The 24,760-nt window shown below is 42.2% G+C and overlaps 1 protein-coding gene across 8 annotated transcripts in view; it reads left to right on the forward strand.

Moving 5' to 3' along the window:
- The first annotated feature begins 14,466 nt into the window (after positions 1 to 14,466).
- iqsec1b (IQ motif and Sec7 domain ArfGEF 1b) overlaps positions 14,467 to 24,760 on the forward strand; it is a 224,462-nt gene continuing 214,168 nt past the window's right edge. For 7 of the 8 annotated variants that reach the window (XM_074629384.1, XM_074629560.1, XM_074629729.1 and 4 more), the window contains exon 1: positions 14,467 to 15,049. In XM_074629384.1, the coding sequence (XP_074485485.1) occupies positions 14,736 to 15,049 (314 nt within the window). In that variant the 5' untranslated portion in view covers positions 14,467 to 14,735. The remainder of the gene's footprint in view (positions 15,050 to 24,760) is intronic. The other variant, XM_074630318.1, reaches the window with a different exon arrangement.

Here is a 24,760-nt window from a genome sequence, read left to right on the forward strand (position 1 = left end):
TTTGAAAATGGCCATGGCAGTTTTTCCTCACCAAAAAGTAGCATAAGTTTGGAGCGTTATTTAACCTCCTTCCCGACAAGCTAGCAGGACATGGTTGGTACCGATGCATTCATCAGGTTTTTAGTTTCATATGATACCTGTCTCTTCACTCTAGCTTTAAAAGTGAGCCCGCTACAACCTCTGAAATACAGAATAGCGGTTAATCTAACCATTCGGCAGCACCTTCGTGGCCCACTAGGTGGCTCTTTGAGGCCCATCAGTAGGCCCCGGACCAGTGGTTTAGAATAGCTGGCGTAATGTAATGTGTGTGTTGCGAGTGTGTGGTAGAGCGACTCACAACTCTTATTATTAAATTAAAAGACTTATTAAATGTACAGTATCACACACACACTCAACCTTTTTTTGCTCTCCCCACTTGTGAAATGAATCCGGCGCCGTGTTCAGGTTTAGGCATCTTACGTTGGACCGGGGAGACAGACCGGGGGTGGAGCGGTGCTCCGCCGGTGATGTCGGTCTGGACTGGGCCGCTCGGGGTCGGGGACAGGTGTAACGAACACTGCAGCATGTTTCTTGATGAAAAAAACATCACTAGTTCTCTTCATTTTGAGTTAGCGGTATGTTTTATGGTTGTGATGTTGCTCCAGGAGGAGCAGCCTACATGACCACTGCAGCAGCATCCTGTGAAACATGCCAGCTTCACTCTGCAGCGTCGGTTTAGTTTTCATGGTGGTGAAATGACTCTCTGCATTCAGCACATGTTCAGCTGATGAGCGTGTGTGTGTGTGTGTGTGTGTGTGTGCTGCTCTGTAACAGAAGCTGGCAGTCAGTAAAAAGTGTGACTGTCGCCTCCGGCAGCTCACCTGCTGCTTCAATACAGACCTCTTTTCCTGTGTGTGGGAACTCAATAGCATCGACCTCTGCAAAGAGTTTGAAGATTTTTTCTCGCTGTCGTTTGAGGAATTACTGAGCGATGACTTCAGTACCTTTATACGAACAAACACCACACTTTAAACTCTAAAGCATTAAAAATACACACCATTAAAGTAGAATGGAGGACGTCCCTGTTTCTTCTGTGTGATAATTGCGATAATGTCCTTATGCAACAACTCAGTGATGTCAGGTCCTCTGCTCACACATTGATGTTAATAGATATTGAACATGTGTTTAGGGGAAGCTGTGGCTGGAGAAATGCAGTCAAAGTGAGTCAAACATTGTGCAGATAAGAGGAGGAATTAAACTTGTAATTTGTAAAGTAAACTTTAATTACATGCCATGACCTACACATCATAATGTTGTGTTTTCCTTGTATGCCTCATACCTCATCATACACTACATACACATAATCAGAAACATGTACAGTATCTTTGTGTCAGAGGAGATAACTCTGCAGGGGTTAAAAAGATAATTTAAGTTTAATTCAACGTGGGTCTTAATCTTTATGGTTTCAGCTATCACTCCTATTTGTAATAAAATTGAACTCACTCAGCTAAAACTGCAGTAATTGATTTTTTCTGCCCCCTCAGGGCTGTAAAACAAGCTGAAACTGACATATTATCAGGTATTTAAGGCAGTAAAATGGAAATAGCAGTTGCAGTAAGTAGTTGATGAATTGAAGTAAAGGGTAGAAGACGAGATGAAACAGAAAAACTCGGCATCGGATACTGACACACAGAGGCATCCTTTAGTGTCTGTATGAGAGGCACCGGGCTTTCAAATAACTCCAACGTAAAACCGTCTGCGTCATTATTAGACAGGCAGAGCAACCGACGTAGTATAAAGAAGGGTGGAAGGGGAGGTTGGACGGGTCAAGGCCTAAGTAAGTAAGTAAGTAAGCCAAGTCCTACCAAGGTTTTTTGTTGCACAAGTAAACCTAAAAACTAAGTAAACCTACATTGGAAGTTTATTTTGCAAAGTGACTGTTTGCATGTAACGAGCGGTGAGAAGATGTTGGCTGAGCAGGAGGTGTACTGTGGGTTCATCAGAGCTTCATTGGAAACAGCTGCTGCTGCTGGAAACCGGGCTGATGGGAGCAGATTTTTCTGGGTTTCAAAAGAAACACAATGAGCTGAAAGACGCTAAAACGCTAAGGGGAACTGCCGAGGTGGGTAATAATTCTCTCTGGGGTTCCTCCCTGAAATCCTTTGACCTTTTCCTCCTTTAGGGTCAAAATGTGGACACACTGATGTGTTTTAACATATCAATATATCAATATCTGTACTGCATCTGTGTACAATGATGCTGTTGCAGGTCAATTTATTGCAGTTGTTTTCATAGACATACAATGAAAACACGTTTGTGATATATACTTTTGTTTGGTCTGGTTTTATAGTGTTGACTGATGAATGAGCTTCTAAAGATTGACACATCAGTTAAGTGATATCTCAGATCTTTTCCAGAGAGTTGGAGCTGCAGACCTGCAGCCAATCAACAAGGCCAAGTGGATTCAGGTGACAGCAGGAGAGAGATGGCTCTTATACTGTTGCCAAAAACTATAAAAACTAACCCAGACTTGGTAATAACCCATAATTATCCTTTGAAGCTGAATCCATGAAGAAGTCACGCTACATAATCTGTCCCATAACCACCATATCCTGAGAGACTTTGATTCCCATGTGACTATCTATATTTTCCCCAAGTGCCCTTCCATAGTATTGTTATTTTCGGCGGCGGTATTAAAGCACACGAGGACACAGAACTTCACAACACGAGTAGTAATGAATTAGTTTGGTAGATCAGCAGGAGTGTGCGTGATGCAGTGGTGGTATTGAACAGCACAATCTCTGAGCACAGGCACACAGACATTATATGTTGATTACAGTGAATTACAGGCTTTAGTCAATCCACCTGAGTCCTATTACACAGAGCAGTCATTCCTTGAATGATGTTTATTGGGGAGTAAACAGCAGAGCATTACTGTACAGAAGAGGAAGCATTATCGTTAGAGTTTAGCTGCCTCTGTGTATAAACCACCAGAGAACTGGGAACTGTATCCTCACGCTGTATTTCTATTAGAACTGTTATCTGTAGAGCTTATTATTCTATATAACGATATACACTAGAGCACAACACAATGAGCATTAAGGGCATTTTCAAATCTGTTTAGCTTTAATCTGACTCTTTTTGGTTTGCCTTTTTGGGCAGATCTGAAAAATCAACCGTACTCGAGTTCAGACCGAATCAACGACAGTGAAACCGTTCAGAGGACGTCGTCACGGTTCGTTGTTTGTGGTGGGAACCTGATCCGACCTCGATCTGACCGAACCGCGAGGTATTTACTGCAAGTTAAGAGCTAAACGGCTCTCATATAGTCAGAGAGGTGAACTACGAAGCAGGTTCGACATATAGCCAGGCTTTCTCTGAGTTAGCTGGCTCAACAAAACCTAACGGCCGGGGCGAGGAATACGTTTTTGGAAGATATCATATGAACCGTTGTTTGAGACTACGTTAACAAACACAGGGCTTTCATCCAGGAGACTGCCGTTATACACCGATCAGCTATAACATGATGACCAGCTGCCTTATATTGAGTAGGTCCTCCTGACCCGTCGAGGAATGGACTCCACTAGACCTCTGAAGGTCTGCTGTGGTATCTGGCTCCAAGCCATCGGTAGCTGATCCTTTAAGTCCTGTTCACTTGCTGTCTAGTGTACCTACCCCCACCCCCCCCCCAGATAACCAGGTAATCCATGTTATTCACTTCACCTGTCAGTGGTCTGAATGTGAAACCAATGTGTTGTTTGTCTTTGTATTCACAATGTTAACTTTCACTTTATAAACTTAGTCATTTTAAGCCAAACCATGAGTTTTTTTTCCTAAACCTAACTAAATGGTTTTATTGACAAAACCTAAGCAAGTGTTTTTGTTTGAATTCAACGTTAACCACGTGTTTACTGCGACCGTAGCGGAATGTCATCATTTGACTCGCTGGGCTACCCGGTGCATTAGAAAGTGACGCCTAGAGGTCCTGTACCAGCGTCAGTATGTGACGAGATGGGATGAGAACATGTTGACTGCAGACCGGCATCGCTCCCGCGTCTCCTCGCCACCGCTGTTGGTCCGATCGGTCCTCCGCCGACTGTCAGCCCAGAGAGCTGATTTATAGCACACATGGGAGGAGGCGTAACTCCTCGGCTGTGAGAGATAGCTAACATACCTGTACCGACAGAGAGGATGGAGCAAGGCAGCAGCAGTTTCAGGGCGGTGGTGCTTCTTTAAGCTTATAATGAGAATGCATGAGAGCTGGATGATCTGTACTCAATCATCGTCTGTGCTTCAGTCAGATACCTGGAGCTGGTGGCTCAGCGTCACACAGTCAGCCCTCTGTGGGACTGAAACACCCAGATACTGATGGTGATGGTGATGGTGATGGCGCTGGTGATGGTGAATCCACTCTGAGAGGGCTATACAGTTATCATTCATCAGCTGTGTCATCCCTCATAGTTCTTCCATAAACCTCCCATTTTAGTCGTATAATATTTATTTAGCGTGCCATAAACATCTGGCAGTATGCCGACCCTAACCCTCTATTCACAGCTTCAGTGTCGTTCTGATGAAAGAGCCACTTGTTCATTCATTTTTAATATTGTGCCGCAGAGAGATGTTTACAAAACTGCAAAGTGCCATTTTGCTGAAATGTGTTTGACTCACTTTGAAGTGTTGAATTTATTTCTCTTTCTCCTTCTCTCTCTCTCTCTCTCTCTCTCTCTCTCTCTCTCTCTCTCTCATTATGTGGGTCTCTGAATGTTTGAAAGCAGCAAAATATATCTTCAACCCTGCTGAAGGAATTTATAAAAACATGTCAGTGGATGGTGATGTTACTTTGAGCCCCGATACAACGCTATCACCCATCAGTATTGTCAGTATGTAACTGCAATCCCTCTCCGTACTCTGTCTCTCTTTATTTATCTTTATTCTCCGTACATATGTTAATGTTATATACCTTCATCTCCGTACACAAGATGAAAGGATAATCAAATGTACTAACTGCAGCCACCAAACAAATACAACCACTGAAAATCAAGGGTCATTTATTGTCATTCTACAACACGGGGTTGCACGATAAAATGCACCGCCCGGTTGCACAAAAAGGTGTATGAATGACACGATAGTTAATTAAAGCGTGCAATAACAACGCCATTCTTGCTTTGGGCATGTTATTTGTACCTTATGTAGTCTGTACTGACTGTAATGTAAATGAATCTGCATAAATATGCTACGCTCAGAGCTAGTGACGTAGAATAAAACGTGAAAAAGACTGCTTATGGCGAGTAGGAGGGGAGGTGGATGGGTCCAACAAACACAGGACTTTCAACCAGGAGACCGCTGTTTGAGACATATTCATGCAGATGCGTGTACATTGCGGTCACTACAGACTATGGCGTACAAATGACACGTCAAAAGCAAGAACGGCGTTCTTATTGCGCGATAAACCGCCTTCTGAATGATCGTGTCATTCATACGCCTTCGACCGGGCTGTTTTAGTGGATATTACTTTGGGGACGAACATGAATGTGAACACACACTGTGGCTCCCAGCAGCGACAGCAGCTTTGTGTTCTTTGTGTGAGTAAGGAACAGAGCGCGGCCCGGCACCTGTCTTCATCGTGTTGACAAACCCACCACAGATGTCTGATGTTAGATAGCATGTCAGTGTTAACGCTGCTGCTGGCTTCAAGCGGCTGCCCATCTATCAGAGGCAGACGATGAGGAGGGCTGATATCATACCGGACAACACAGAGAGGAATAAAACACACTGTTCGGTGCCCACTGATGGATCTCAGTATCGAGCAGCAGGCCGTTGAAATTCAGCACATTCAGCTGAGGGACACAGAGCTTTGTCAGAGCGGACAAAGAAGCAACACAATGCATGAGTTTCCAATAAGCATTGTGTTCTCAGAGCATTGTATGTCTAAAGACGGCCAATAGTTATTGAAAAATCAATATTCCGACCCCGCACACTGTGTTGTTATGGATTACTTCCCTCAGTCACATATAGGTATGCAATGGTGTTGCAAAATGTCAAAAAAAGAAATCATGTTTCCAGCTTTTTAGAATTTGTTTAAATGTCACTGAGCACAGCATATAGCAAAAATCTGAATAAACCCCCGTCCCAGCAGCTACAGCTGTCGGCAAACGGCTTTTTGTGAGTTCCTGTTTTGAGCTAAAAATAGAAGAGTGAGTTAAACGCTCCGTCTCATGTAATCAGGAGAGAAACGTTACCTCCAGAAAGGACAAAGCTGGGATGCTGCTCGGCCCAATCGTTCACTATAGAACCGACAGTAGTGATGATCTAAAGTCTCACTCAGCCTTCAATCTATCAAAGCTTCAAACTGAGACACAAGACAGAACAACAGAGGAGAGAGCTGATGGACTCTGGGCTACCATGAGCTGTATATTAACATCTGTCCTCTGTAACATCCCCAACAAGATTCTGGACCTTCTCACTACAGGGGACCAGAAAGGATATGATGTTCTTTTGATAATCTGTTTCTTCTTAATAACAAATCCCATCAGGAGAACAATTCTAACAATACATTTATCTGATTCATAAGTATTCTCTATAGTAGTTTTATACCTCGTTGCAACATACTCTCACTCCCAAATCCTCAAATACCGCCGCTTGGTCAGCACCCCTCGGCATCGGAGACCGACCCACGGGGTTCCCCTCTTGCGTTACCTTTGGACGGACCAGAGACGGCGTGTCAATATACGCTTGTTACCCTACATAGTGTCCTTTCAAAATAAACTTCTGTTTTCACAGGAAGTTAGGTTTAGGCATCACAACCACTTAGTTAAGGTTAGGAAACGGTCGTGGTTGACGTTAACTTCACTGATTAGCGACTCAAGTGACTCACGCGACTCACGGGACTGACGATACCAACAATTCATGTGACTAAAGACTGACGTGACAAATGAAGTTTCACATGGGACACAAACAGCGGCCTCCTGGTTGAAAGTCTTGTGTTTGTTTGACTTGCCTGCCCTGAGCGGACTCTCACGCTATTGATACTAGCAAATAACGTGAATAACGCTGTGGGTGGGTTTACACTGGAGTTAGTTGAAAGCCCGATTCGTCACATTTACTGTTGCTAAAGGGCTCCTCTGTGCGTCAGTTTCTGATGCTGATGGGCGCCGACCTAAACGGCGGTATTTGACGAGTTGGGAGTGAGAACGGGTTGGAATGCGATACTGGACCTTATAGGGGACCATAAAGGATAATATGATATTCTTTTGATAATCTTTTACTTCTTATTAACGAGTCCATTAAAGAGAACAACATTAACATTTATCCTCGTAAGTATGGTAGTTTTATACCTCAGTGTTATTGAACTCAATTCATCCAACAACTATTCAGAGCTCAAAATACTTTTTTCTTTGTAAATGCACTGGTACATGTAATGTTTAAAAATAACAAGCACTTCTTTTTTTCTAATCTGCAACTTATTTTTTTTTCTTGTTGCACCATTTAGTGTATTTCAAGATTCAAGAGTTTTATTTGCCATTTGCACCTATAAGTACATAAGAACAGTTTACACCGAGTCAGCTTTAAGAAAGAAACTAGAAAAAGGCACGAGGTAATTACGGTACAACAAATAAGAAGCACATTCATCTCAACACAATAAATAAATAAATAATTAAAACATAAAACACCCTCAGTATAATCAATACATAAACTAAACTACTCTCTGCATAGACACGTTACCCCCAGAATACAAATATATGCTCCATGAACAGATTAAAAGAATTTGTAGCTCTCGTAAAAATATTTAAAAAGAAATAAAAATATATATTTGTCCTTGTTTCACTTCTGCCACGGCCGAAAGAAATCCAACATCGACCGCTGCAACATTTTTCTTCTTGTTTTCACTGTGCAAAAGTTTCCAAGTCGCTAGAATCAAACGTTTTCAGATCTAAAAGATGACGTCATATTTGTGTTGTGTTTGGATTTGCAACGAGACTGCAGTCATGAGGGATTATTGATGCATTATTGTATGCAAATTAAGATGATGTTAGTGCAGATTGGATGGGGCAATTGGTGGTGGGGGTACTTTAATGCGGCGTTGCCGGGCAGTTTGTGAAAAGCACAACAATGCAGCATCAAAACTCGAAAGGTTTAATACAGTTACATGCATCAACTCAAAGGAACCGCTTTTACTCCACCCTGCAATGTCATCTCTACAACCCAATGACAACCAATACAACTAAAGCAATATCAACTCAGACAGCGTTGTGTTTGGTAGGTTACACAATGACAGATGTTATTTTACATGCATAGCGACCATACTAACGGTATTTCAACCAGTGAATGAAGAAAAGAGAATCGTTTATTCTCACAGATGATGTGTGATAATAAAGTCTTGACAGATTCTTCTTTCTTTGACAGGAAGTCTTTGGTGCTCCGACTTCACGGGGAGATTAGTAATCGAGAAGCGTCTGTAAGATAAATCCCCCCGTGGAGTCCAGACACTGGTGGAGGCTGGGCGTTGATGGGTGACGTGTTATGTGCCTTAACCATGAAGGTTTTCACTTTCTAGAGTGAAGATACTGGTATCATATGAAACTAGAAAACCTGATGAATCCATCGGTACCAACCATGTCATACTAGCTTGTCATGAAGGAGGTTAAATAATGCTCCAAACTTACACTTAAGTTTGGAGAGGAAAGACTGGCATGTCCATTTTCAAAGGGGTCCCTTGACCTTTGACCTGCCGTTGTTGCCTGTTGGGCTGCAGTTTGCCATGTTATGATTGGAGCATATTTATTTTATACTAAATGCAGTACCTGTGAGGGTTTCTGGATCAATATCTGTCATTGTTTTGTGTTGTTAACTGATTTCCAATAATAAATATATACATACATTTTGCATAAAGCAGCATATTTGTCCACTCCCATGTTGATAAGAGGATTAAATACTTGACAAATCTCCCTTTAAGGTTCATTTAGAACAGATAAAACATGTGATTAATTCAACATTTTAATTAATTGACAGCCCCGATTGGAATATTTTTTTTATCCTCCCTTTGCTGGAGACAGTTTCCAAAACAAGACTCCAATGTGTCGGCAGCATCACTGAATAAAACTTTTGAAATCTTTCTTTTAACTACGGCGTTTAAGGTCCATAACTCCATGTTGTTTTTCAGGATAAAACAACAGCTGATGGGGTGAATATTAAATGCTAACTAGCCACTTGAGGTAAAAAAAATAAATAAAAACTTGTAAACTCGGCCATTAGAGAAATGAAACAGCCTCGTCTCTCCGGTTGCAACTTTCTTGTTGCGTTGAGGGGAAGCAAACGGTCCGCTGAGGGTTTGTAAAAAGGCCATCGCTGCGTCTCAAACCATGAAGACAGAGAGAGAGAGAGAGAGAGAGAGAGAGATAACATCTCATACAGCAGTCAGATTGAATCACAAGCTGTGAGCTGGCAAGAATAACACACACTCCCATGTCGGCTCGGCCCGGGTTTTTCTTTTGCTTTATCGACGTCTGCGGTGGAGTATGAGGTGGTGAACACTTGAGCCACTTCAGTCTGTCTTTCTTTCATCTTGGGTGTGGTGGGGGGGACATATGGGATCCAGCGTTGCTGCTGTCACTGTTACTGTAGCAACCTTTGATACGTCGGCCTTTTGTGAGATGAAACCTCGAATTCTCTCATAAAGCTGAAGATTCAATGTGAGTCAAAGCTCTGTGTAGTAAATACTGTCTGGATCAGCTGGAGACTACACGTGTGCACCGGCCGCTGCAACGCCGAGCTGAAAGAACACCCTCTGAGTCTAAATATAACTCCTGAAAAAAAAGGGGTAAAATTCTTACGATTCACTTCGCCTCTGCTCTCCTCCACACTTTCAAGACTTCTAAGCGAAAGATCGTTTAATCTTTTCGGTGCATTGTGCTCAGTATCTTTCCACATTTTCTCCGTGGAGATGTGGGGCGATGCATCTGTAACGTGAGGGTTCGTTGTGTGGTGGTGGATCACTCTTTAGGTCAGGGGTCAGCAACCTTTACTGTCAAAAGAGCCTTTTTAGGCAAAAAAGAAAAAGAAAATTCTGTCTGGAGCCGCAAAACATCATACAGCTTACACTCAACTTATAGTCTAAGTATACCTGTATAGTTTATACTGTAAGTCTAATGCAGTGAGGGCCAAAGTGCAAATGTACGACGGAGTGTTAGGGCCACATTGAGGGAAAAAACATCTGAGATTTATCCAGAATAAAGTCATAACTTAACGAGAAAAAAAGTCGTACTATTACGACAATAAAGTCATAATATAACGACAATAAAGTCATAACTTTACGAGAAAAAAAGTCGTAATATAACGAGAATAAAGTCATAATATAACGACAATAAAGTCATAACTTTACGAGAAAAAAAGTCGTAATATTACGACAATAAAGTCATAACTTTACGAGAAAAAAAGAAATAACACGTTAAATTACTACTTTATAATATTGTGACTTTATTCTCATAATCTCAGATTTATTTATTTTCCTCAATGTGGCCCTAATACTCCGTCGTACCGTCGTACCATAGACCTACAACAATGATAAATAAAAATAAAAATTATTCATTTATATTTTTATAAATCCCCAGGGAGCCACTGGAGAGGAGCTGAAGAGACGCAGGTTGCCGACCCCTGGTCTAGACTAAAGGTTAATCTCAGGAAGATACTTACAGGTAGATTAAAGATATTATTATAAGTATTTAAAAGATGCTGCCGTAAATATTTGAACATGTAAATATGTAAATAATAATCTCGTAAACATAAATATGTAAATAATTAACTGTGTAAACATTGTAAATATATTTTTAGTAACTTAACTCAAATATATTAACTAACTTCTAAACCTTACCCATCCGAGTGGCTGGCAGGTGATGGATTTAAACCTGCTGTATGTGTCTGTACTGTGTCTGTATTGTGAGCGAGCCTCCTCCTCCCATTCAGCCGTTGCATTTACCAGATAAGACTAGAATAAATCTGTGCCTTAATGTGGTGCACATCACCTCGGATCGGTGCTTCACAAGTCAGATATTCAGCTTGAGAGCTGACTCAAAGTTCACCAGCTCCATCATGGTTCACTGTGTGTGTTGTGACCACATCAGACCACTAGAGGGCGATCACTGTGTGAAGGAGGCGTGCAGCAGCTCCAGTATGTGTGTGTGTGAGGGATAATGACAGGCTTCATATTATGTGGCCTGCCTCTCTCTGTTTGTTTTTCTCTACATGTGAACACATCCCAGTGTGCAAAAAGAGAGCACAGATATCTGCTTTTAGTTTGAAATCATTAACAGCAACAAAATCACAATGAGAAGGACAGATGTTCTCCTCCTCTCTCTGTCTCTGTCATCTTTTTTATCCAGCAATTTTTATTTATCGTGCAGTCAATTCAGCCGAATCTTTAAGGGATAGTTGAGGTGTTTTGAAGTGGGGATAGTCAGTGTATTACCTACAGTAGATGACGGTCAGCACGCTCTCAGTTTGGAGAAGCAGACAGGAGTTACTGCACGGGATTAAAGTGATGTCCTGCTGTGGACGAGGGGGGGGGGGGGCAGCAAAACAGATTTAAACCACATGAAAATATTAAAATGAATATGAGTTTTAAGGCTGACACACCAAGCTGACGGTCGGCCGTCGGTGTGTAACGCACCGTCGGCTCTAGTCTGCCCATGTCGGAGGTTTTTTGGCCAATTCCCCAGCAAACGTGACGTCAGGAAGACGTTCAGATCATGTCTGTTTAACGTCCAGACGTCAGTCCAGAACAGCTTTTGTACGTCTGGTGGACGTGCAAGTTGGGTTCAATATTTGAACGTCTGGTTAGGGGCCTTTTTGGACGTCTGTGGACGTGCAACTCAGGTTACGTCAATAGTTCAACGTTAAAAAAGACGTTTTAAAAAAGACGTTGCAAAAAAAACTTTCATTCTGGCTGCTCAGTGGACGCCTTTTGGACGGTCGACAGAGACTTTAATTGATGTCTTTTGGACGTGTCTTTGCTCAGCGTTTCAGCTTAAACAAATCAGTGCACTAGGAGAGAAACGGACGTGAAGAAAGCGAGCCGATGAGTAAAATTACTGTTTTTATGAATGGAGTCTGGTGGCTTTGGTGAAAGCATAGACAACGGCTTCAGTTCCCCATCAGAAACATAGACTGTCTAGCTGTCTCACAGCAAGATAAACCACCAAACGCCGTACTTTTAGGTGTCGAAAATACGTTTTGCTGCTGCTCCCGTCCACGTTGCTTTACTCCCGTGCACTAACTCCTGTCTGTTTCTCCAAACTGGAGGCGTGCCGACCACCATCTACTGTAGGTAATGCACTGACTATGGAGAAGTAGGATGCCCAGTGATGCTAGACGGCTGTAGTGGCATTCAGTGTGTCCCAGGATTCACAGGTTACATCTGCTGAATAGAGGCATAGTCATATTACCTCAACGAGTAGATACCCCGTGACGCACCGTGATGTAAGGTACACTTAATCTAACCGATACGTAGCTCACAGTGTGAGCCCCCGGGTCGTCTGCACATTCAGAGAGAATCTCATTTTCTCTCAGCGTCTCACAGACGGAGGAGAGAAATGATTTCACTCAGTGAGGACAGAAGATGAAGCGACATTGAATTACAGCCATGATGGGATGTGTAGGAGGTGAGGGCATCGCGGTGGCCTCGGGGGTTCAAGACGCTGTCGGACCGTGGCGTTGCAGCGTTCCCGCTCCTGACTGAGAACTTGGGTTGCATGCAATTCCACCACTTATTTTCTGTCAGCTCTCTACTGACAAAATAAAAGCATACATAAAATATATGGGTTAGACTCTTGCTTTAAGGTGTTTCTGCAGATAGAGAGAGAGAAGGAAGGAATATTGTGATGCTGATGGCAGCTCTAATGTGCAGGTTGTAGCCTACTTTTAATAAAGTCTAATATTGCATGAAGCAGCGGTGCAGCACTCTTATCAGAGGGTTGAGGTAGTAGGAACAATTAAATACATTTCTTTAAATGTTTCAGTGTTTACACAGTTCTCACTTATTTATATCTAATATTTTTTTAACTGAAATGTCAATTTTTTTTGGACATTTTTCTGACACTTTTCTGACTTTTTAGTCTAAGTATTAGGGCCAAATTGAGGGAAAAAACATCTGAGATTTCCAGAATAAAGTCATAAGTTAACAAGAAAAAAAGTCATAATATATCGAGAATAAAGTCACAGCTTTATGAGAAAAAAAGAAAATAGAATTACTACTATTTTGACATTATTCTCACAATATTACGACTTTATTCTCGAAGTGTCAGATTTATTTTTTTCCTCAATGTGGCCCTAATACTCCGTCGTACCGTCGTACCATAGACCTACTACAATGATGAATAAAAATGAAAATGTAAACAAAAAACAGTTCTTCATTTCCATTTTTAAAAGTCCACATGGAGCCACTGGAGAGGAGCTGAAGAGACGCAGGTTGCTGACCTCTGTTCTAGAATGAAGACTGGGACACTAGATGTGTTCCTGAAGGCGAGGATGTATTAACTAACCACACAAAGTGGACAACTGACCCTCGCAGAACTCTAAACACACATCGGAGCACCAAAATCCACAGATTCCCAATAACAATGTTTAAATTGTTTGAGGTGATTTCATTAACTGTAATTCTGTCTGTGGGAATATGAAGGAAATATCTAATGACTTGATAAAGCCTGGAAGGTGGATTACGTGATCTCGAGTCCTCGTCTTTGAAAAGAGTTCATGCTTTTAATCTTCAATTTATCAGCCAGTATTAAAGCTGCACTAATCAATACTTTTATATTAACAAGTTAAATGACTGTGTAATGTGTCCTGGGTCACTTAGACGCACAGAGAATTATCACCTATAGCTCCATAAAGCCGAGCGGGAACGTTCAGCTACAGATGTTTCAGAGAAAAGGCTCTGATTAAAGGACCCGTGGGTAACATTTAGGTATGGATGAAATGTTTCTAGGTGGGTCTGTGCCACATCCAATCAATTCCAGCAAACATCCCGGTATGTTATATTGCAAAAAAACATTCTGCCTACTGCAGCTTTAAATCCAGCTGTGCCTGCAGGGCTCCAGACCATCAAATAATATAGAATCATTTTAACAAGGTTTTTAAAGTTCTCTTGATGTTTAAAGTTTTAAAAGTGGATTATTGAGAACTCTTTCTTGTATATGATGAGTAGTATGAACCCACGTGACCTGCAGGCTCTTTCCATCCTAGCAGCTCATCGACCTGCTGTCTGCTGACACTGTGCACGAATGCACATAGTCGCTGAGGTGTGCGTGCGTGTGCACCTGGAATTTGGTGCAAGAGGAACTACCTGTTGAGTAACATGCGCACAACAAACTCTCTGTTTATTCCATAACGCACAAAAAGCATTATAACAGCATGCACGCACATCCGGAGCTCTGAACCTCCAGCAGCCCTGAAAGAGTTAAACCCACCCCCCCTCCATGCACATGCACGGAGCGGCTGACTGGAGGTTAGTTGGTGCTGTTGCGGTGCAGAGCTCGAGGACGCAGCGCGCACCAAACCAGTGGAGCCAGTACTGCTGCTGCTACTGCAACTACTACTGCTGCACACTACTACTACTACTGCTACTACTGCCAGTACTGCTGCACGACGCACCAGCAGCCATGTCGGAGCGGACGAGGATCTGCGCGTCTGACAGCGCTCAGTCTCAGTCTCACCACTACTGAGCCTGTGAGAGGTGCGTTTGTGCTCGCGTTGGATCTATCTCCTCCATGGACGGGCAGCGGGTCTTCTACGAGATGGAGAACCCTCCGGAGAACCCCAGCAAGGCTGCGGAGTACCTGCAGGAGCTCAACAAGATCATCGAGACGCAGCAGGAGCTGCTGGAGAAGCAGAAGGTCCGGATCGAGGAGCTGGAGCTGCAGGTGACGGATCTGTGCAAGGAGAACGTGTGTCTGAAGGATCAGCACCAGAGACACCTGGCCACCTGCAGACTCCTGCAGCTCCAGCAGGGCAACCACAACCACTCCTCCTCCAGCTCCTCCAGCCTGGTCGCCATCAACGAGAACGTCATGATGCACGACAAGTAAGTTGTTCATCTGATCTGATGGTTCCACATGCTGCTGCTGCTGCTGGAGGAGCTGAGGGCGCTGGCATCGTGCACAGAGCACTGTGCACCGTGTTTACTGCTTTCTCTGTGCGCGCACTTCACTGCCACTTTGTCACGGATCCATGTTTTAATTCTCCGTGTAAATCTCTCCATGCTCGGGGATTATTCCCTCTATGCATGCTTTACACGCGTATTGCGTAATATGGGAACACTGTGGAGCAGCAGGCTAGATGTTAAACCATGTCATGTTCTGTGCACAGAGTCAGCTCATCGTGGTGCTGGTTAAAGCTCACCCAGTGGGTGTGACTTTGTTGTGATTGTGAACCTGCCAGCTGTGGCGTTGTCTTTCACAAAACAGCTTTACGCATCAGAATCAGAATCAGAATCAGAATCACAATGGTGTTTATTGCCAGGTGTAAGAGGTATACACTAGGAATTTGCTTTGGTTTTGTTGTTGCAAGTTAAACAGTATAATAACAAAAACGTTAGAATAAAATAAGAATAACATTTTTTTAATTTCTACAAATATACAAAATACAAAATAAGCTATAAACAAAAATAAACATGATATAAACAGATCGTGCAAACAGTCAGGTACCAGAGGGAGACAGTAGGGGGGTGGTATTGAGAGTCAGTGTCTGCTGGTTGCTATAGGCGACACATAAAGCTGGATGTGTTTTGTATGATGATGATGATGTGATTTACAGTCACACAGTCAGCGTTGACTTTGACTTATTATCCTCAGCGACCTTTTGATTAGAAACGACGTAGTTGCTTTGGAGAGCTGCCCGGTGCTCCTATCAGAGATGTTCCATCAGGGCTGCCAGAACCTTTTCATTAAAGGTTAATAGTTTAATAAAAGATGGAAGTATATCCGTGCAGGCTGTGTGTTCACATTAGAGAGAGAATGAGGTTATGTTTTACTGCGTGTCAACAGAATATTATAAATCACATGGTCCTCCTCGTTTTGGTATTGTGTAATATTTTATCCGCACAAGCAGGCAGACAGCAGCTTTACTCATTCTGAGGTCACCACTGTACAGTACTTTGTGGATTTCTGATAAACTATTGCATGTTTTGAGCATTTTAAATTCGATTATCTCAAATGAATCACACATTTGTTCAAAATGTATCTTAAATGGGAGATTTGTCAAGTATTTAATCCTCTTATCAACATGGGAGTGGACAAATATGCTGCTTTATGTAAATGTATGTCTATATTTATTATTATAAATCAATGAACAACACAAATCAATGACAGATATTGATCCAGAAACCCTCACAGGTACTGCATTTAGCATAAAACAATATGCTCCAATCATAACATGGCAAACTGCAGCCCAACAGGCAACAACAGCTGTCAGTGTGTCAGTGTGCTGACTTGACTATGACTTGCCCCAAACTGCATGTGATTATCATAAAGTGGGCATGTCTGTAAAGGGGAGACTCGTGGGTACCCAAAGAACCCATTTACATTCACTGATCTGGAGGTCAGAGGTCAAGGGACCCCTTTGAACATGGACATGACAGTTTTTATCTCTTCAAAAATGTAGTGTAAGTTTGGAGCGTTGACGTGGTCGTTCGGTACCGATGGATTCTTCAGGTTTTCTAGTTTCATATGATGCCGCTACAACCTAAAAATTGCCTCAAAGGTTCTATATGTAATGATTTACATGTATTAATTGCTTGCATGGCCAATGTGTGAACGGATTGTAACTTAAAAACTGAGACCTTACCCGACTTTCTGCCTCTAACAGCCTGTGGACTGATTTCTGTGGAAAGGACTCGGGACGGTTTTGCTTCGTAACGTTACCTGATGAAGTCATTTGCAAATGGCGAGCTGGTTAGTATCCTGGAGACTGGACATTACAGATAGTGATGGTGATATATGATTGTAATGTAATGTCACGTCAACGGGATGCTGACTGCAGTTCACTAAACGGCCACCGGTGTCATTAATAACAAGGATCTTCTGAGAGTTACATACTGTATAGTATGTTAAAGAAATTAGAGTTGTTTAAAACAAAGTTGCGTTAAGGTGTTATCGCGTTAACTTTGACAGCCTTATTTATCACACATCATTAAGCAGTCATCATGCTATATGGATAAAATGGCAGTATGTGTATCACATTATATACCAGTTAGCACTGATCCAGGACCAGAAGTCTCTGGTTCCAGTCAGTTGAGTCTTTTTAGACTGTTGGATCAGATGACTTTATCAACTTCAAGACGTCAGCTCGGACTCTGGAGAAGTTTGATGGGCCTTGTTCAGTATTCTTCTGACATTTTATTAACGAAACATGCAGCTTTAATCCCAATAAATCTCCATCCAGGACTGTGTTTTGCCTATCAGTTTATAGGTCACTGAGGAGATTTTCTACCATCCAATGAGCTTTCCAGTTCCAGGAGATAATCCATGCAGGACCAAGATGTGCAGTATATGGTCCTGGATGAAGGCTAGAAATCAATATATATATATATATTGTGATTAGGACTGCATCTAAAGATTCTTTCCATTAATCTGTTGAATATTTCCTTCTACAAAATGCCCATTATAATTTCCCAGAACCCAAGATGACTTCTTCAAATTGCTAATTTTGTCCGACCAACACTAAAGCACATGAATATATTCAGTTTACATGATATCAAACAGAGAAAAGCTGAGAACGTTTGATGAGTTACTTTAACAATTAATCTGTTATCAAAGTTGATAGCAATTCATTTTCTGTCAATCAACTGTCACATGACAAAATTCAATATAGTGGATTGTCTGTAAACTCAATTGGGAAACTGTTTATAAGTAAAGTAACCAGGAATGTCTGTTTTGTCTTATGCAGTGAGTTAAACATTTTAAAAGGCTCCTCCAGTGGTTTAGGTTGTATTTATCTTCTTTTTCTTCAGAAGTAAAGGTCAAAAGAAAAGCAGCAGAGATATCTCAACTTAAAGTCTCTCGTATGGATCAGTCTCCAAAATGCTGGATAATTTCCTGTAATATAACCAGATAGCATCTTAATCAGACCCCCCATAATCTCTCTAAACAGATATCTGCATATGAATGTAGACTCTGTAGGCAACGGGACAGGATGTTGGTATCGGACGTTCAAACAGGCGTTGGTTGAATGCAGGTAAACCGTCTGTGTGGAGAGCAAAAGAAGCAGAAATACAATCTGGGAACCCAGCGGCTATCGACTAACGATGATTTAACTTTTTATTGGTTTAAAATGAGCTTGTAAACTGTCTGCTTGTGAAACAATCTGGTCATAGATGTCGTCTCTCAACTCCAACGCCAGTCTTGCATCTCAAGTTGCAAATCGGACCGTAAACAATGAGCAGCGTACGGAAGAAGAAGTCTTGGCGCGGATATCTGCTGACTACACCAGAACCCTAGAAATATAGCCCCCTTACCACAGAGGCTTATCATCGTCAGACCGATGGCTGATGGGTTCGAGATTGGGCCCTCCAAGCCATCTGAGGATGCATTCACAAGACATAGTCCGTTTGTTTTCTATTTAGTCTGGTTCCGTTTCACGGTGCACAAATTAGAGTGGACTAAATAAAAAAAATATGAATCCCTTCTCCTCCAGTTTATCTCCAATCACTTTATAAACGTCAGGATTTTTGTGTGCTTTATTTATCATATTCTGTGTGTTCTCTTCGGCCCAGATGTCAAGCAAACATCGGACTTCTGCAGAAGTCCAGGTCAGTCCTCTCCCACTCATGTTAACCTGTTGTTTACCTTTGTCCATCCCAACAAATGCCCACACAGGCAGTCTGTGTTTTATGGTCTCGGACCGGTTGTTTTGGTCCGCACTAGAGTACCATACTGCGTTCACAGCTGCCCAAACTAACTGCACCAGAGTTTGATTAAAACAGACTAAATGTTGGCTTGTGAAAGGGCCCTAAATGGTCACACCTACAGTTTGTAGTGCAGACTTTCTGATAAAAAGATGCTGACGTCACTGTGACATCATCGTGGTTATTTCTTGTGTAAAACTCCCTCCAGAGCAACAGAGCACATTAAACAGACTCCTCATGATGACGAGTAAACTGAACTTCACGTTTAAAATGAGTCGAGTGCACCTTTTAAAAAATGAAAGTGCTTCATCACGTTGATGTCTGCAGCGGTCCAGTACAACCAGAGATATCAGAGGGAGAAACGGGACGGCAGAATCTCTGACGTTTGACAGATTTATACGTTGTGTATCTCCCTCTTCCTCCATCCTCCTCCTCCTCCTCCTCCTCCTCCATCCTCCTCCTGCTGTGAGGATGAAATTGCAGCATCTCCAGCGGTGAATGATTAACTCTACTGTCTAGAGTTTGATGATCCCGGCGCAAGTTGAAAATACTGCCTTCACAAAATGTATTTTTTTTGCTCTGCAGAGCTGCATCTAACAGCAATAACCTGCTTCTGTTGATCTGTGCAATACTGTACGGCCTTTTTAACCTATGACATCATTATCATATTTGCTCACTCATCGTTTGTGCCGCGCTATAAATAGTTATCGGTGCGGAGCAGACGGAGGCTGCGAGCTCGTCTCTCTCTGGATTCACCATCCTACTGTGTGTGTGTGTGTGTGTGTGTGTGTGTTAGTGTGTGTGTTAGTGTGCGTGTGTGCGTGTGTGTGTGTGTGTTTGTGTGTGTGTGACCCTTTAACACCTGAGTGGAAAAGCACACAGATTTGTGAGTGAATTTCTCTGACATGGTTCAAGTCTGTGGGTAAAAAAATCAAGCAAATGTTGAAAGCACTTCGTCTGCACACACACACACAAACACACGCACACACACACACACCCAGCTGAGAGGAGTCGTGTCCCCTGTGTTCTGTCAACAGTTGGGCCACGTCAGCTGTTCTTTTTGTGTTGACCGCAGTCAGCACACAGTCCTGGCCTTGACTGGAGGGCCAATAGGGGAGCTCCGTTCCTCCCAGGCCCTCTGACACACACACACACACACACACACACACTATAATGTTAGTGTATCACCACGCACGCAGCGAGGCAGGTCACCCTGTTACTCTAGGTAATCAGTGAAGTGAGTGAGAGGTTTCAGTAGATAGAGTGTTTCTGAGTGTGGAGCTGATACTCGCTGGTAGAGCTGCTGTTCTGTGTTTACCTTCTGCTTTATTTGGCTGTTAAAAGTTCACAACTCTCACAGCTCTTATCAAGGTCAGACTGTACTGTATGAGTGTGTTGGTAGGTGTATGACCAGAGGCCTGTACTACGAAGCCAGTTCAACATATCCAGGGTATCTCTTCCTTATCTGGCTTCACTAACCTACGACGCCGGTTATCAACTCGGTAAATCAACCCAGAGTTTCTCCATCTGGCTACGAGCGCGTTCACATGAACGGACCAATCACAATCATGGACAAGTCTACCGACTGCAGACAGACAGACAGACAGAGCGGCACATTTTACAAAGGAAGAGCTATAACTATATTAGACAAATATGAAGAAGTTAAACACTTAATCCAGACTAACAGTAACTCAGTTGAAGTCAGATATAGTCCTCTAGATATGAATAGCTTTTAGACGTGTTGTGTTTTTTGTTGACATTTTCATTTTTATTTATCATTGTTGTAGGTCTATCGTACGACGTTACGACGGAGTGTTAGGGCCACATTGAGGAAAAAATGAATCTGAGATTACGAGAATAAAGTCATAATATTATAAAGTAGGAATTTTACGTGTTATTTTCTTTTTTTCTCGTAAAGTTATGACTTTATTCTGTAAATCTCAGATGTTTTTTCCCTCAATGTGGCCCTAATACTCCGTAGTACATTGTCTCTCTGGCCCTCACTGCATTAGACTTATATACTATATACTGAGACTATAAACTGTGTTACCTTCATCACAATGATCAGATGTTTTGCGGCTCCAGACTGATTTGTTTTTTGTTGCCTAAAATGTCTCTTTAGATAGTAAAGGTTGCTGACCCCTGAGCTAGATAATCAATGTTGTGCTCTAGTAAACAGTTTAATCATAAATACATTAGTATGAATTGCGATGACACGGCAAAAAAGTCACACTCAAAAAGCATGGTGAACAAGATGGGCTCTGTGTTTCAAGATGGGTCGGGTGGGATGCCGACATCGCTGCAGACCGCAGACTGAGGACAGGCCGCCCTGGTTGACAGTTGCGCCTGCGCGCAGTCTGTCCGTGCACTCGTTGTAAATCTTCCACAAGCTGCTGGCTTGACAGTAGCCATGTTCGTTGTTTATGTTCATAATGATAATTTTGGGGGAGTGTCTTTGGAGGGAGGACTGGAGGGAGGCCTGGAGGGACGCGCTCTGTCAGTGTTGCCGGCTTGGCGACTTTCTCACCAACCTAGACTCACTGTATTCCTGACATTACGGTATTCTGTACACTTTTCTGGCACATTTTCTACAGTACATGCATACTTCTAGATCATGGGTAATACATATCCGTTCAGAAAAGTGCAGGGGGGAGGGAGAGGGGAGAGGCATACGTCTGCAAAAGACATTAAAACATTTTTTCATGTTTTAAAACATGATTACTCAGCAGTAAAATGACAGAGACATTTTTAAGGTCTCGCAGACGATTTATAAAGTTACTTTTTGCAAATATTTAGACTTTTTTTTGAAGGGATACACACATTTACAGAGGCACTTTGTCCAATGTGAGTGCTGTCCGGATTACCGTGGGCCCTCGTGGTAATCTGGACACCTTCTTTACTGTATTTGTTTTTAAAAATTTCTCCCAAACGGTTTGCCCAAAATGTGTCACTCATACTTTGGTATGTGAGTAAGACCCGCCCCCAGAGATAAACAGATAAGCCAACCAAGTTTGTGTCTTTCCACACATTGATATCTGACGGGGCTTTTTCTGTGCTAAGTGTCCCGAAACACCGTAAATTTACGTTGCATTTAGGGACTTTTGGAGCTAATGCTGCGAGCTACTGTCATTGGAAAAGAGTTGGTTTACAGGTTGGATCAGTTTTAAAATCTACTCTCAAGATTACCAACCGTAGCTTTAAGTCATACTGAATAAGCTGAACTTTGCACTTCTTGCTCCATCACATGGACACATAGAACGAACAAACCGCTGTATGTCTTACACCCGTACTAAGAGCTGTTCTTCTATATACATATTAAATATTTATTTCAGACCTGGACTTAAGGCATCATCACTTCATGTGTGTGTGTGTGTGTGTGTGTGTGTGTGTGTTTGCGTGCAGCGCTGCAGAAAATAGCAGCTCGCTGGTCAGCAGCTCAGAATGCGCCGCGAATCCCGAGTAAAAAAAAGTGAACGCCGCCAGAGGACAATGTGAAAATTGGTCGGGAATATAACAAAGTTTTTGGCTTCTTGAGTAAGCACATATGCTGCTGTTGCTGTGGGCAAGCTGTGAAATATATGAGCTGTTTGTGATGCATTTAAAGGCAAAGCAGAAATACATTTCACACAAGAGAACACTGTAGATTTCTGCAGCCTGGGGGGGGTCTTGACAGGCTGCCATATGAATACAGAAGATGAGAAGAATAAATCAACTTTCAAAAGGAAAATACCGTTTTGTAAATAACATATTCACGGAGGGTAAAAGAGATCTGCTACGTTATATGATTCTGTAAATGTTTTATTCTCAGTATGGAACATCTCGTGTGTTACTTGTTGTTAAACGAGAGTCTGTTAAAAGCTGAGCCATCAGAAGGTGAAGAATCTGGTGATTTATCAACAGGACATGGGCCGGCATCGGGAGGCAGATGCTAATGAGAAATTGATGTATCGCCAAACGACATAAACAAGAACATAAACTCCACCGCCGCATTAAATGGAAGCTGAGTTACACAGATCCTGTATATGCTGCACTATTGGTTCTCAAACTCTTCCTGTGATGTCGCCCCCCCGGTGTGAGATCACGTTATGAGATTGAAAAGTTAATTAGCCTTCGAACAAAATATATTTGACATCATTGTGGGTTTTAATGTCAATCTGATATGACTTCCAATTAAAAATGTCTTTTCTTCTATAATGACGAAAACCAAACTGCATCATGTCGTGTTACTGCAGCGACACGAGTCAGCATTTACTTTGTCAACAACGCAGTGCAGATATATATAAGAGGTATATAAGTTAACACCATTCATTGTCTATGTAAGCAGCCCGTGCAATGCATTCTGGTAGCGTGGCGGCGCGATCAGAGAGATGGAGCATCACGACGGCCGTTCCTCATTTGCATAAAGCTGAGGTCCAGGCTACTTTATGCAAATCATGGGCATCCGACACGACACACCGCCTCTCAAAACTCCCGAGAATCTTTTAAACTAAAGCTGTCGATCTAAAATAAAGACAGATTCATTAACTGCACAGATTATTTCTCTCCTCAATGTTTTCAGAAACACATTTCGGTGAACTATTTTCGTGAAATAAGAGAATAAAGTTTCCAAACGAGCCGCCATGTTGTTTACTGTTTGAAAGCTTTGGAGCAGCAGCCCACGGAGGGAAAGCGTTCATCCAATCAGGAGCCGAGTGTGTTGTGTCTCGTGGCAGCCCACCAAGAGTCCCCTTGTGATAAAAAGCGCCCCGGTGGACACGTACCATAAATAACGCTCCAAACTTACGCTAAATTTTGTCGAGGAAAAGCTGTCATGTCCATGTTCAAAGGTGTCCCTTGACCTCTGACCTCCAGATCAGTGAATGTAAATGGGTTCTATGGGTACCCACGAGTCTCCCCTTTACAGACATGCCCACTTTATGATAATCACATGCAGTTTGGGGCAAGTCATAGTCAAGTCAGCACACTGACACACTGACAGCTGTTGTTGCCTGTTGGGCTGCAGTTTGACATGTTATGATTGGAGCATATTGTTTTATGCTAAATGCAGTACCTGTGAGGGTTTCTGGATCAATATCTGTCATTGATTTGTGTTGTTAATTGATTTACAATAATAAATATATATATACATTTGCATAAAGCAGCATATTTGTCCACTCCCATGTTGATTAAATACTTGACAAATCTCCCTTTAAGGTTCATTTTGAACAGATAACAAAATGTGTAGTTAATTTGTGATTAATCAGGATTAATTATGGACAATCATGCGATTAATCGCAATTGAATTAAATACTTTAATCGCTTGACAGCCCTAATTCATATTGATCAGTACATGACTGCATTACTGAACCACCATAACAAGTAACTGCACTTCTTGCAAATTGAAATAAGTCATGTTGCACAGGCATTGCACCAGTTTCGAACTTATTATATTATTATTTTACTTTTTTGGTGATAATTAGTAGAAAGTTGGAAACATTGATGTGACACTGTTCTGTGCAAGTTTTGACTTTTTTCCCTGAAATCTTCCACTCGCTCCCTCTGAGAGCGACGCCACTCGCTCTGTGCTGAGTCGGGGCTCATTGATAATCTTGTGGCAGAGCGGGAGCGGGAGATATTGTTTACTGGAGCAGAACAAATTAGAATTAATTTTCTTGAACTGTTGCCAAGAAGTTGTTGATCTACGAGGAACGAGTTTAAAGGTTTCACACAGTTTTCGTTGTAAACGCACACGGCCGACATGTCTCACCATATGTACGTCGTTAAATGTGCTCTATACGATATCCAGAGCGTTAATATAGCAGCAAACAGCTATCGTCTATGTAGAGATATAGAAGAGTAATGTCTACCTGAGCAGAGAATGAAGTCTCTCTCCCTCTGTGTGTTGTAATCAGA

This window comes from Sebastes fasciatus, chromosome 1 (assembly GCF_043250625.1).
Source record: "Sebastes fasciatus isolate fSebFas1 chromosome 1, fSebFas1.pri, whole genome shotgun sequence".
In the NCBI taxonomy this organism is placed as follows: Eukaryota; Metazoa; Chordata; class Actinopteri; order Perciformes; family Sebastidae; genus Sebastes; species Sebastes fasciatus.